This window comes from Odontesthes bonariensis, chromosome 9 (genome assembly GCF_027942865.1).
Source record: "Odontesthes bonariensis isolate fOdoBon6 chromosome 9, fOdoBon6.hap1, whole genome shotgun sequence".
Lineage (NCBI taxonomy): Eukaryota > Metazoa > Chordata > Actinopteri > Atheriniformes > Atherinopsidae > Odontesthes > Odontesthes bonariensis.
In genome coordinates this window covers 12,537,657-12,550,406 of record NC_134514.1, presented here as the reverse complement: position 1 = coordinate 12,550,406, position 12,750 = coordinate 12,537,657, and the positions used below count along the sequence as shown (strand labels likewise).

Genomic DNA, 12,750 nt, shown 5'->3' with positions numbered 1-12,750 from the left:
ATGCTCTGGCTGTTTAGCTTGTCTGTGTTTCTGGAAACCTAAAGTGGCCCACTCACGGAGCTGCACAATTGTGGCTGTTCGCGGATTAGCCATGACCCCCAAGTGGTGACTAGTAACGGGATGGAGATTTTGGATGAAGAGCGTTTTGAAATTTATATCTTCCTCCATTCCCTTGTCGTTGCGTGAGCCAAAATAAGCCTTGAGGAGACGGTAATAGTACTGCTGAGGCAGCTCACTACGTCCCTGTTTAACCATCATGGCGGTACTTAGACCGGACTGAGACAGCTCATCTGAAAATTCCCTCTCCATCGTTTGACAGAGAAGTGCATAATCATTTTGGATGTAATCAAGCTGACGTTCGATGAATCTACTTACTTCACGGCTGGACGTGATTTTAATCAAGTAGATTTTGTCCGTAATGGATGCGTTTGGAAATCGACGCAAATAGAAGTCAATATCATTTAAGTAAGCTCGGGTGTCGTGCGGCCCCCCAGGAGTGGGTTCGAACCTTGGCACGTTGCGAGCGATTTTGTCTAATTCTCGGTCAGAAGGTCCCAACGGTGTGTGGTTTCCCGGAGCAAGGACCGACTGATCCAGTCTGGTTGGTTCTGGGGACTCACCGTGGGCTCTGAAAGGATTTGGGGTAGCTGGCCCTGTTGGGGGAAAGAACGACTCCCCCTGGGCTCCCTTATAGCTAAAACGGCCTTCCTTTTCTGGTTGAGAGGTATCATGCATTTTCAGTTTGCGTTCAGCCTCCAAGGACTGACGTAAATCTCTTTTTGCATTTATCAACTCTCCTGTTAGGCGTTCGTTTTGCTGATACGCTTCATTGATTTTGTCTTTAGCTTCGCCGAGGTGTTCCTGCAAAAGCTGTATCTGTTTTTGTTTAGCACTGAGATGCGTCTCATAGGATGCGACTTCAGTGTTCAAATCCTGCACTGTCTGCAGGGCATCGTGGAGAGGTTGTTGCGAGTCCTTATGGGCTTTATCAACCTCTTCCAGTTTAGCTTGGTTAGCCAGCAACTCTTGTTGGCACTGCTGGAGCGATTCCCCAAGCTCCCCGTTTATCCCTTTTAGTTGATTCATATCTCTGTCTGATTGTTCAACCTGGGTTGTTAATTTCTCTATTTGGTCAGCAGCCTGGCTTGCTGTCCTTTCAGAGACTTCTAATTTATGTTGGAGGAATTTCTTTTCCTCCTGTAATTGCGTTATCGCTTGCGACCGAGTTTTGAGTTTTTCAGCGGCTTGCTCCACCACCTTATGGGCATGTTTGAATCGCGCGGAGAAGACGACAGCTAAGCTCCCCAATAACTTTGTTAAAGTTTTGTCTTTGGGCGTCTTCGCTTCCACTCCTGCAATAAGTTCTGACACTATTGCCCCGAGCTCGTTGGGGTCAGTGCCTGTTATTTTGTTGACATAACCTGGAATTAGCTCTTCAGTCAAATCCATCAGGGTGTTTTCCATTGCTTCGAATGGATCGTCCTGACTGGACGTGTCAGAAGTCATGTTGATTTGTCGAGAAAAGTTTTGTTAATCTATTTGTTTAGGCGTAACCGTGGTAAGCAGTTAGGCAAGTTATAGACTAAGTTTAGCGTGTCTGGAAGAAGGGAAGGAAAGTAAGAAAAAGAAAAGGAAAAAAAATTAAAAAAAAAAAAATTCTTTCAATTTAAAATTAATAATAAAAAAAAAAAAAATAAAATAATTAAAAATTAAAATTAAAATTAATGATCAAAAAAAAAAAATGTTTTAAAAGTTTATCGCTTAAAATTATTTAATTCCAAATTGCTTTTGAAATTAAACTTAAAACAAAATTAACTAACAACAAGATGGAAATAATCAAACAAAAGAAAATTCAGAAAGAAGTATTCCTTAATAAAATTTATCTTACTTGATTAAGCCAAATTATTGATAAGTTCTTTCCTTCTTCCAAGTGTCGTTCCTTTTCTAATGATGTTAATTTTGGGGTTGCTGATTGGGGTGTCGCAATTTAGGAGTGGTGGATATAATCCACCGTTTTAGGTTGACTCTCTTTTAACCTTAAAAATCAGTTACTGTTGAGTTTTCTGATTTTAAATTTCCTATTTATTTAAGAATCGTTTTTCTCTTAAACCCTTAAACAAGTTATGCAAACAGTCATTGTTAGTACAGGAATTAGTTGTGAACCACGTGATTGCTTTTCAATTCAATCACTTCACCACAAGTTACAATGGCGCTGGTCAGATTTGTTAGTCAAACACCATTTCCCAGAATTCCTTCACTTTGTTGTAATTAACCAAGTTACCAGCAGATGACGCTAAGGCTCGTTCTTGTGTTATGTGCAGCGGGCTTCCAGGGGAAGAGTGAGAAAGTGCTGACGTCAGATGTTGACGACTTTGGCACCTCCCACTCAGGAAGTGTCCGTGCTGTGTGGCTCTCAGCCCACAGCAAATTTTTAGCTTAGCAGACTCACGCCAAGCTTTTAAACAACATTCATGTCACAAGCAAAGAGAAACACGGCGGTTTCTAACACAGCTTTTATCAACAGCTTTGCAGAAGAGGCAGCATTTGCGAGACGTGGCAGTCTCCAACTTTCCACCTTAAGCTTTTAAGGGCTTCCAACACGTCAGCGCTCCTGCCGACGTGCTGACTCAATTGGGCTCGTGCTTCTACGAACACCGAGTTAAAACAGACTTGCCTTTAGGCACTTCAACTCTTCAAAATTGACTATAACTACCCTCTCTTCGGGAAGTGATAATACACACGCCGTATAGACGTTACTTTCACCGGCCACGGGAGGTTTCGCCGTAGGCCTGTCAAATCTCCTGACTGTTTGTAAACAAACCAGCCGCAAAAACTTAGGTAGCTACTTCTAGTTTTTGCACGGAGTCCTGAGTTCAGCAGACAACACCGGAATTTCGCGGATAATTATCTCTGTTTCTCAGAGTGGTTATATCAATGTTGGATACTCGCAACCATTAATCCCCACTTGGCCAGATATTATTGAGCGTTTTTTTTAACACGCTCTTGCATGCAAAATTACTTCAGGAGGAAGCACACTCAGGCAGCGCTGACGTGTTCCGTTTCTGTGTTTTTGTAATACTTTCTTACTACAAAAACAATTCAAACAACAAGTTTATGCGTCCATAAAGTTCGTTATTTGGCTCTTCTTTACTCTCGTTAACTCTCAACCTGATGCAGGAAACAACAGTTTGTAAAAATGCTCACACACAGACAGCTTTGCTAAGCGCGGCTACTTCACAAATAGCCTCGGACGGACGGCACCAAAATATATGTAGCGTTGACACGTTATTAATTAATATTTACCTCGAAAATAGCTGGGACACCACCTCTTTTATTTTAATTTGTTACGTTACAGTCCAAAGAGGAAGACTGTTTAAAATCTTGCAATCCTAGTATGTTATTTTAAGAATCAGTCTCATTCTGAGTCGTGCGTCCTATTTGGATTGGTAACCGGCTTTAGTAACTGTCTGTGACACTCTTAAGTGGCTTAAAATAAACATTTATTCAACATTGCACAGGTATATAGGGGTATAAACAATTGATAAAGAGACAGAAATTAGAATTATTGGGGAAACCAAAAAAAAGGGTAATAGGGAAGAAAGGAGCAGGCCATTAACAGAGTTACCTATCAAAAATGTGACTAAATCTGGTTCATAACACGGATATTGTGCCAACAGTCTTCTGCCCGCGTAGGTCTGTTCATTCGTCGCTTCCAGAGAAAGTTTTCACTTTATCCACGGTTTCAAAAGATCTCAAACCAGCACCTTACTTTGTCGTAGAGTATCGTGGTTATTTACAAGGTGAGCGTCAGTCCTTGGAGACCACGTTTCCTTGGTTACCAGCGGCTGGGCGTCGTTGTTGGAGACCACGTTTCCTTGGTTACCAGCGGCTGGGCGTCGTTGTTGGAGACCACGTTTCCTTGGTGACCGGCTGGGTGACGTTTAGTCGGCTGTTCTTCTTGGGCCGGGCGGTGTGATTTAGCAAACACTCGCGTGTATCGGACCAGACTTTATAAAAAAAAGGAAGTCTAAAAAAATGGGAATTAATAGTTACGGAGTAAAATAGAGAGAGGACAGAAGAGTTGAGCTAAGAGCAAGCGATAAGACTACAAGAGGTCAAAAATTGTAAGCATAAGCTTAGGGGACAAAGGGAGTGGTCAAGGCTTGGAGGACCACAGGGAGGTCCCAGAGTTGCGGATTTTGAGAGTAAGCAGTAAGAGCGAGCTAAGAGGGGGAAGATGGTAGATATGAGAGCGAGAATCTCTGGTGCGCTCGGGTTTTAAACTCGAGGTCACATGTCAGCTTTCGTCCAATCAGAGTTCAGCTGGCTTTTGACCAAAGGGAAAAAAGGGGGGTTGACCATGCTGAATTCATGAGACAAAAAGGGGGGATTCTGCTCCTTTCTTATACCGTATTTAACCCATATGACAGTGATTTTAGACAATATAATGTTCTTAACAGACAATAATGTCACATAAAAGCAGGCATAAACACAAATATGAGCATGAAACACTTATTAGCATACAATACTTCATATTATCATGACAAAAATGGTAATGACAACTTTGCTTGCTGTTAATTTAGAATGATCTGCAGCTGTTCGAGTAATACCTGTGGAATTAAACCCTATTAGGTTTTGCATTGCACATAATGAGAACATTAACATCCGTAGTTGAAATTGTCCATGGTTGTTTAGGCTGATATATTGAAAAGTGTCCGTTATCCATGTCCTTTGGGGGGCACTGTGGCTCCACGAGAGGGATCCCTTTTAAATCCAATTTTCATAATTTGCTAATTGAAGAAGGTACAAGAATGGCGAATGTTTCAAAATGATCTGTAGGTTTGTCCAGTAATGATTTTCACACTTTCAGTCTACGGAAAGCGAGGTTTATAGTGGAATTTTCACTCTCTGAAAATAGGGAAGTGTGGCATTCCTTCAGGTTGGACCAGCAGGACATTTGAGGCTACATCTGCTCCCTTATCAGGAGGTGTCCTACATAATTTATTATTCGTAGCTGGTCTGGGGGAGAGAAGACTCGGAAACAAAGAACCCCATTTAGTTGGTCTCACATCTGGCTCCGTTATCTCCTTTGAGCTGATCCGTTGAGAGGGTCGTAAAGAGGGTACGTTTCTTGATGTCAAGAAAGGTTGGATCTTTATGTAAACATCTCTGTGCTCTGTCTTTCCTGAGAGCACGCTACAAGAGAGCAGGTAATAAATCTGTCATGTTCAATTTTAGTGGGTAATCATAATGTATGTAAAAGAATAGTTATTTAGCAGCCTTTCACCAGAAAAGATGCTTATTAAATGACTTGTGTAGAAAATTTCTTAAAAAGGCTCCAGTCTCATCCAAATAACTGCCTAAAGTAACCGTTTCTCATAGGTTCAAGTGTGTTTTTCTAACTTAGAGGCAGAAAAACACAGAAGTCAGTCTCCAACTTTTTGTTGAATGGTTTCAGCTTTAAGCAAAAAAGTTCTCCCCAGTTTCATCCTTCATTACTTTGCTGCTGGTCTTTGTCGCAGATTCTGCGAAATTGTCGTTTATTTGATCTGCTGTGGCTTTCCATTTCATAAAGAATGATAATTCAATGAAACCAGCAGTCTGATCGGTCCGAGAAATGTAAGAGATGAAATAATACATACACCTTTCAAATCCAAGTTCAAAGTGAGGATTTTACTGCAGAACAGGATGTATATGTTAAACTTATGCCATTCAATCTGATATTTACAGGAAGCATCATAAAAGCTGCCTTTCAGCTTCAGACTTCCTCTTCTTCCCAGAAGTCTGCAGTAGTTTTAACAGCTGCTTCCTGCCCTCAAACAAAAGGATACTGGTTGCCATGGCGGAATTCAGACTGTCCACATCAGGAACAACAGGAATGAAGAGCCTGTGGCCATCAGTTTTCTCCGCTAACTGGACCGCTTCTAGGCTCAGACCATGTGTCTCACCACCTATCACCAGAGCAGTGGGACTCTCAGCCCAATTCTCATGGTACAACTTGGCGTCCACTCTTGGGAGTGAAACTCCCTCATCTTCAGAGTCGGAGTCGGAGTCGTATTCCTCATAACGCATGTTTCTGCGATTCGGCCTTGAGCTGACCCAGCCGTAATCTCCTGCTTTGGAGGGCTTGTCCTCAGGTTGTCTCCTTCTGTCAGGGCCACAGCTGCTGTCAGCCACATGGACAGTCACTGCCTTAGGAAGATGATTTTCAATATCATCCCACTCCAGACTGGGATAGATGGGAAGTCGAAAATGTGCGCCCATTGCTGCACGCAGGACTTTAGGCTCCCAAACATCAACACAACCTGTTTACAAGCAGAGACACTGCGTTATCATGAGTGGAGCCCACATGTTCAGGCCCTTATTTGTTGGCACAAGCTTACCTTTGCTGAGGACAACATCACGGCAGCCTGCAGCAGCAGCACATCGCAGCATAGTTCCAAGATTTCCTGGGTCTCGGATGTTGTCGCATATCAGGGACAACGGCACCGACTGGCCTCCGTTTGAAAAGTTCAGGCGTGATGGGTCTGGGCGAGAAAAGATGGCTGCAGAAGAAGAGTTTGAATCAGAAACCACTCAGAATTGCTGTACTTCATACCAAAGGGTATAACCCTTACCGATCACGCCTTGCGGAGCCACGAGGTCAGACCAGAGCTTGATGTCCTCAAACTTGACTTTGACAAGCGTGGCCCTTCTCAGTTTGTCTAAGGGAAGCTCTCGGAGCCGATCCATTGTGCTGAAGAACACCATCTGTGGGTTAGCACCAGCATCCAGAGCATCACAGATCAAACGCCTGCCCTCCAGGAGAATCTTCCCCTGGTGCTCCCTAAACGTCCTGGATCGAGCAATACTCGCCAACCTCCTGCAGCACAACGGTGTGGATAGAGAAAAAGGCAGTCTTTATTACAATAGTTATACTAAACAAAAATGTCATATCCCTACACGAGCAAAAAGGAGCTTCTAAACCTGTCAACTGAACAAAATGTCTCTAAATTGACGGTAATTGCATGATTTTGACTCACGCCAATCTCTTATCTCCAGGAGCAGCCTTCTCGAAGCGCAGTCCGTCAACTTGATCCTTTGTAACAGAAACCTGGGAATGCTTCACACTTGATTGCACGTCCCTCCTTGTTATAACTGAGGCACTTTGCTCAGCATGATGTAAAGCAGAGGTGACTCCCGTCTCCCTCTGCTTCTTTACCTTTTGTTTTGCTGCTGGTTGGTACGACTCCGGAGGCGGCTTCGCGACTTTACCCGTCTCGTTTTCGGGAAACAACACTTGAACGGGTTTCCGTCTCAGTCCGCGGACATACCGTTTGGCCTCCACAGCAAAGCCCGTCCTCTTCGATAAAAACGTATTCCGCTCTATGGAAACAAGACATATCATGCCTCTCATGAGCGCAGCCATTTTGCCCCGTTTCTTCTTCTCTGGTGAGTTAGAATGTCGTTTTAACACAAGCTAACCTCGCTACCGCCACCAACAGTGGGCCAGACAATCAATGTTTTATTCAGTAAGGTTTTTTTTGATCGACTTCCTTGTAATGAGTTTTTTAACAAAAGGTGTTGCTTATTATTGATTACATGTCATAGTCAACGTTTTACAAGGCAAAGCAAGTCAAATGTATTCATGTAGCATCAACAAGTCTGTTCAAAGTGCTGTACAAGGAACACTAAATGAAGTACAAACCAAATTACCAAAAAAGTCGGGATGTTGTGTGAAATGTAAGTAACACAAAGTGTTGGACTGTAAACCGATCAGAGTCCTGTGAAACTTTCCCGTTTCCTTTCCTCTCCATCTGCCCATTGCATCCCTCCATAATTTCACCTGTTGCTTTTTGTCATTTTTGCACACCGAGTAAAAACCTGTTGGTTATGTGCACCTGGAAGCCCATACATGATCGGAATGAGCCATTAGAGTTGGCTGTTAGTCTAGTGGTTGCTTCCGTTTCACTGGGTTTGTTCTCACATCTTCCGCAAGAGTTCACAATAAATAAATGACCTAAAAAGATCTGCGCACGGTTATTGCACAAGAAACTTTTTGCTCTACTTTTGATGTCTACAGAGAGTGCTGCATATTCCTCGCGTTTATTTGCCTGTTAGAAAGGATCTTTCTATGAACTCCAGGACATCTGTCATTAAAAGTCACTCTTCATTTGCAAAGGTCCTTAATATTTCTCCTTTCCTGCCATAGACAGTAGCATAAGATTTTTTTGGGGGGGAGGAAGTTGCTAAGTTCAATAGACAAAACAAACAAACAAAAGACTAATTTTGCACATCTGTTGTTTTCTGTGTCTTTGGGATAGTTTTGTGTATTTTTCTAACCGGCCTCTGTGGCTTTCAGCACGCTTAAACACTTAAAAGTCCATTCAGCTTATGAAATGTGGATGCTGGAATGCAATTTCCAAAAACAGAGGGAAAAAGCATCGTTTGAAGGCAAACAATGTCTTGAAAAGCAAATGTTTAATTTAGTCAAGCATCCATTTGACCGTTGTAACCAGGGTCAAGAAAAAGAGACAGTGGAACATTCAAGCAATATGAGGAGGAGCGACAGGTATTATTGGGGGTCTACAAAGGGCAGGGTAAGTAAAAGTTAGAGTTAACGGTCTCTTATGATGGAAACACAACGGAAAGAACCAAACGGATGTTTACGTTAAAGACAGCAAACTGGGGCATGATAAGGACTTCTAGTTGTAGTGGACATGAAAGGCCAGAAGATGGCGGTAATGCAAATCAGAGGATGCTAATTGTTATAAAACGCAGAAGAAGAAGATGCAAGAACAATCGATCGAGGACGCTTAATCGCTCTCTGCACGGAGCTCTTCAAATCTGACAACAAACATGGCTTTAAGACGAGCTTTGCATTTTGTTTTTAAAGTTGGTGACCGAGCCAAGACAGCAACTTTTTACCGAGATGTTCTGGGCATGAAGGTAATTCGAGCTGCATTTGGGTGGCAAGGAGATTGTGACTGATCAATGGGTTATTAGCCTGACTTTTGATGATTATGACAGTTTCATTGTTGCACAACCTCAGCGGTTTCCTCAATTTCTTCAGTTGTTACATATTTGATATTAGCATGCGCTCACAAATACTCTGCCATCATTCTCTTAATGTTAATTTCAGGTTTTACGACACGAAGAGTTTGAGGAAGGCTGCAAAGCTACTTGCAATGGGTAGATGATGATAAGAGTCACACTATATCTGAACTTTGTACAGTATATAACACAGAGCTGCCGGCATACTAATACTAACCCTGCTTTTTGTGTTGTAACACTTCAGCCCCTATGATGGGAAATGGAGCAAGACAATGGTTGGCTATGGTCCAGAGGATGATCATTTTGTTGCTGAACTGACATATAATTATGGGGTGGGGGAGTATCAACTTGGCAATGACATCTTGGTGAGTGAAAGTTTGATATACACAGGCCCTTATGTGGGTGTAAAGTAGCAGTAAATGGGGTAATTGTATCTGTGGTTCTCTGGTTAGGGTCTCACCCTGCAGTCAAGCCAAGCTGTAAGCAATGCAAAACGACTTGGATGGCCTCTAACTGAGGTAGGGGAGGCTCTATATCTGGCCCAGGCTCCAGGAGGATATCCTTTCTACCTTGTGGACAAAGAGCAGCCTCCTTGTGGTAAATGTTACAGGCCTCAAAATCTCCCCTTTACTGCATGAGAATGAGTTTGTCTAGCACTCACTTGTTGTTATAACCTTTATTTTAACCAGGAAGGGTCTAATTGAGGCCAAAGAGTGTCCTGACCAAGACAGCAGCAGCAGCACAACACACATTTCTCATCGAGACATTTGATAAAAGCACAATAATCATACCATGTTTACATAAAAAAGAGTTAGGGAATATAAACATCACGAGACAAAAAAATGCCATGGTATAAATGATCATTTTAAAGTTTCTGCTTCCAAGTCATGTCAGGTTCTATTGAATTAATTTAGAGTGAGATTCCTTTCTCTAATTTCAAATGATTTTAAAGTTGATTCCAATGCAACAGGAGCAGCCTATTTTAATTCCCTGTTTCCCAGTCCAGTACAGGCTCGGGGAGGAGACGGCAGGGAAAAATCCTGAGTTTGAAGACAGTAACTTACCAAGCTTATTTGAAAGATGTAGGTCTGTAAAAAATGAGGAAGCAGACCAAGAATAGTCTTGTTTATGAGAACAGACCAAAGATTGAGTTTATTTGTAGACAACGTAGCCCAACCAACGCAAGCATACGACAAGCAATGGTGACTTTGAGATTTAGAATCTGTTATAAACCTGAAAGATCTATAATGGACTGTATCTTGTGCATGTAAACGCTGTAACTAAGCAGACGTGTAAACAGTGTCACCGTGATCCAGCACAGACTTTAAGGAAGCTGTTATAAGCCTCTTTTTGGCCTTGACTGAAAGACACTACTTGATTTTTGAATAAAGCCTAGTTCAAGCTTAAGCATTTGTGGTAGTAAGAATAGAATCATTTATTACAATTGTACAATTTCAAGGTTGTCTTAAGGAGATACAGCATCTTTATAAGAGGTCTCAAAGAAATGGTGATAGATAGAATATTCAAACATTTTCAATGGGGGCACACAATTATTTAGTTTTGTTGGCATTCAGAACAAAGTCTTAAGTTGCACAAATAGTGCTGAATTGTATTAAACACAAGCTGTAGCTGACTGACAACCTGTTCAAGTAGAAGTGCACAGTAGTATATTATGGTATTATCTGGTATTATAGAAGAGAAAATTTGCAGAAACCTAGAAACCTTTTGATCAAGATTATTTATATATAGAATGACTAGGCGAGGTCCCAGGATCGTCCCCTGGGGAACACCACTGGTTACACCAAGCAAGCCTCCAGAAAAGCTGTGCCATGACCTCTGGCTTTATGCATACAACATTTTATACTGAGTAGCTGACACATAGAAATTCAGGTAGATTAAGTTGTTAGCACTGAGCAGAAGTATTCAGCTCCGATTTCAGCTTTATGGGCCTACCTTTAAGCTTTGATAATTTCTCCACAGACCCCGTCCAGAAGGTTTGCCTCGGAGTGTCGGACCTCCAAAAATCAACTCACTATTGGGCTACACTCTTGGGAATGACAGTGATGGACAAAAATGAGGAAAAGAAGACGGTGCTTTTAGGATTCGCCGACTCTCAAGTGAGTCAAAGAAACTAAAACTATATCCGCTTCTTGGAAAATGCTAAAAGCAGATCAAGACCAACTTAAAGTGCTTGCTTTGTTAAGGTTTGATTTTATTTGCGCGTCCTGTTTCCTGCTGATGAGTAAATAATGCACTTTAATGTGCATGTGTACAAGATGTATCATTTTTTTTCTCTCTGTTTAGTGTAAAGTAGAGCTTCAGGATATCGGCGGGACAGTTGACCATGGCACGGCGTTTGGGAGAATTGCATTTTCATGTCCACGAGAGCAAGTAAAACCACATTGCCTGGATGAGTCTCTGTGAATTGTTTATTTTGAAGAAGCAGCATAAATGTAATGTTGATATAATTTACATTTCTTAGCTGCCGAACCTCGAGGCCTTGATGAAAAAGGAAAACCAGAAAATTCTTACTCCATTAGTCAGCCTGGACACTCCTGGAAAAGCCACAGTAGAGGTGGTTATTCTCGCTGACCCGGTAAGTGTGTCAGTGAAATAATGCGGTAATCATGTGAAATAAACCCAGCTGAAAGTGTCAAATGTAAAATGTTTGTTTCAGGATGGCCATGAGATTTGTTTTGTGGGTGATGAGGCATTCAGGCAGCTATCCACTGTGGACCCCAAAGGAAGTGAATTGCTTGATAAGGTTGGCATCTCTCCCCCTACTCTATGCTAAATATGCAACATGTGCTGGTTATTCACTGTACCTGTGCGCTTTATGCTCTTAACTTGTTTTCAGGCTATGGCTGAAGATAAAAGTGACGAGTGGTTTGCAAAGCACAAGAAGCAGAAGGCTGCTGCCTGAGAGGAAGAGGCTTGCCTGGAAAACGGTCCACCGTACATGTCTCACCACTTCACATGATGTTGAGATGCTGAACAGGACGGCTCGAACTTAAATGGAAAAGCACTCCGTGAAGTGCTGTAGTGGACCATTTCCTCAATTTGATGGATGTTTTCACAATAAATTATATTGCCAACAAAAAGGCAGACTGGTTTGCAGAAAACCTATTTCAACTCTACCAATTGCTTCTGGATAAGTTAGTACTACTAATACTCAGTGTGTAACACTACCTGGCTGCAACGTCTCTATTGACTAATCTTTAGTGTGCTACTTTATTTTGGAAAAAGGTGCCACTCTAGGTTAATAAAAGCTTAATAGAAAAAAAGTAATGGATGAACATTTCAACACAGGACCACAATAGGAAATGATCATGCAAAATCTTTCTTACAGTGTGTACTTTAGTGGTGCAGTTTCTACAATTTAGCAAATGACCAAAATCTGGTTCCCTGCAGTTTTAAGGCACCTGAGACCAGCTGTGGATTTCCACCTTTAGAAATGTATTCTGTCCATTTTGAGTGAAAATGAGCATCATTGTGTGTGAGAGGAGGCGGTGTTGGCACAAATAATGATCACTGTCATGACGTGGCACTTGTTTCCTCATGTGGCTGAGTGGCAAAGAAAGTGCTTTTTGTGAAACTCGTGTCAAATATCTGGTGAAGTAAATTTTTCCCCTCCATCCAAACATCTTGTGTATTGTCTTATTTGTTTGCCGGGTGTGACTGAGCGCGAAGTGTACAGCCGAACAACCCTTAATGTAT

At 42.0% G+C, this 12,750-nt stretch overlaps 2 protein-coding genes across 2 annotated transcripts; one reads left to right on the top strand and one right to left on the bottom strand.

The window, feature by feature from the left end:
* Positions 1–5,654: 5,654 nt before the first annotated feature.
* mrm3a (mitochondrial rRNA methyltransferase 3a) lies at positions 5,655–7,424 on the bottom strand. The gene is made up of 4 exons (XM_075473166.1): positions 7,023–7,424; positions 6,618–6,862; positions 6,384–6,545; positions 5,655–6,305 (listed from the first exon to the last, which is right to left on the bottom strand). Exons 1-4 carry the CDS (start codon positions 7,406–7,408, stop codon positions 5,737–5,739), a joined length of 1,362 nt encoding a protein of 453 aa, XP_075329281.1. The 5' UTR covers positions 7,409–7,424; the 3' UTR covers positions 5,655–5,736.
* A 1,347-nt stretch (positions 7,425–8,771) lies between these two features.
* glod4 (glyoxalase domain containing 4) lies at positions 8,772–12,674 on the top strand. Its single transcript, XM_075474351.1, has 9 exons — positions 8,772–8,928; positions 9,122–9,171; positions 9,278–9,398; positions 9,486–9,630; positions 11,014–11,150; positions 11,338–11,424; positions 11,516–11,629; positions 11,711–11,797; positions 11,891–12,674. Exons 1-9 carry the CDS (start codon positions 8,839–8,841, stop codon positions 11,954–11,956), a joined length of 897 nt encoding a protein of 298 aa, XP_075330466.1. The 5' UTR covers positions 8,772–8,838; the 3' UTR covers positions 11,957–12,674.
* The last annotated feature ends 76 nt before the right edge of the window (positions 12,675–12,750 follow it).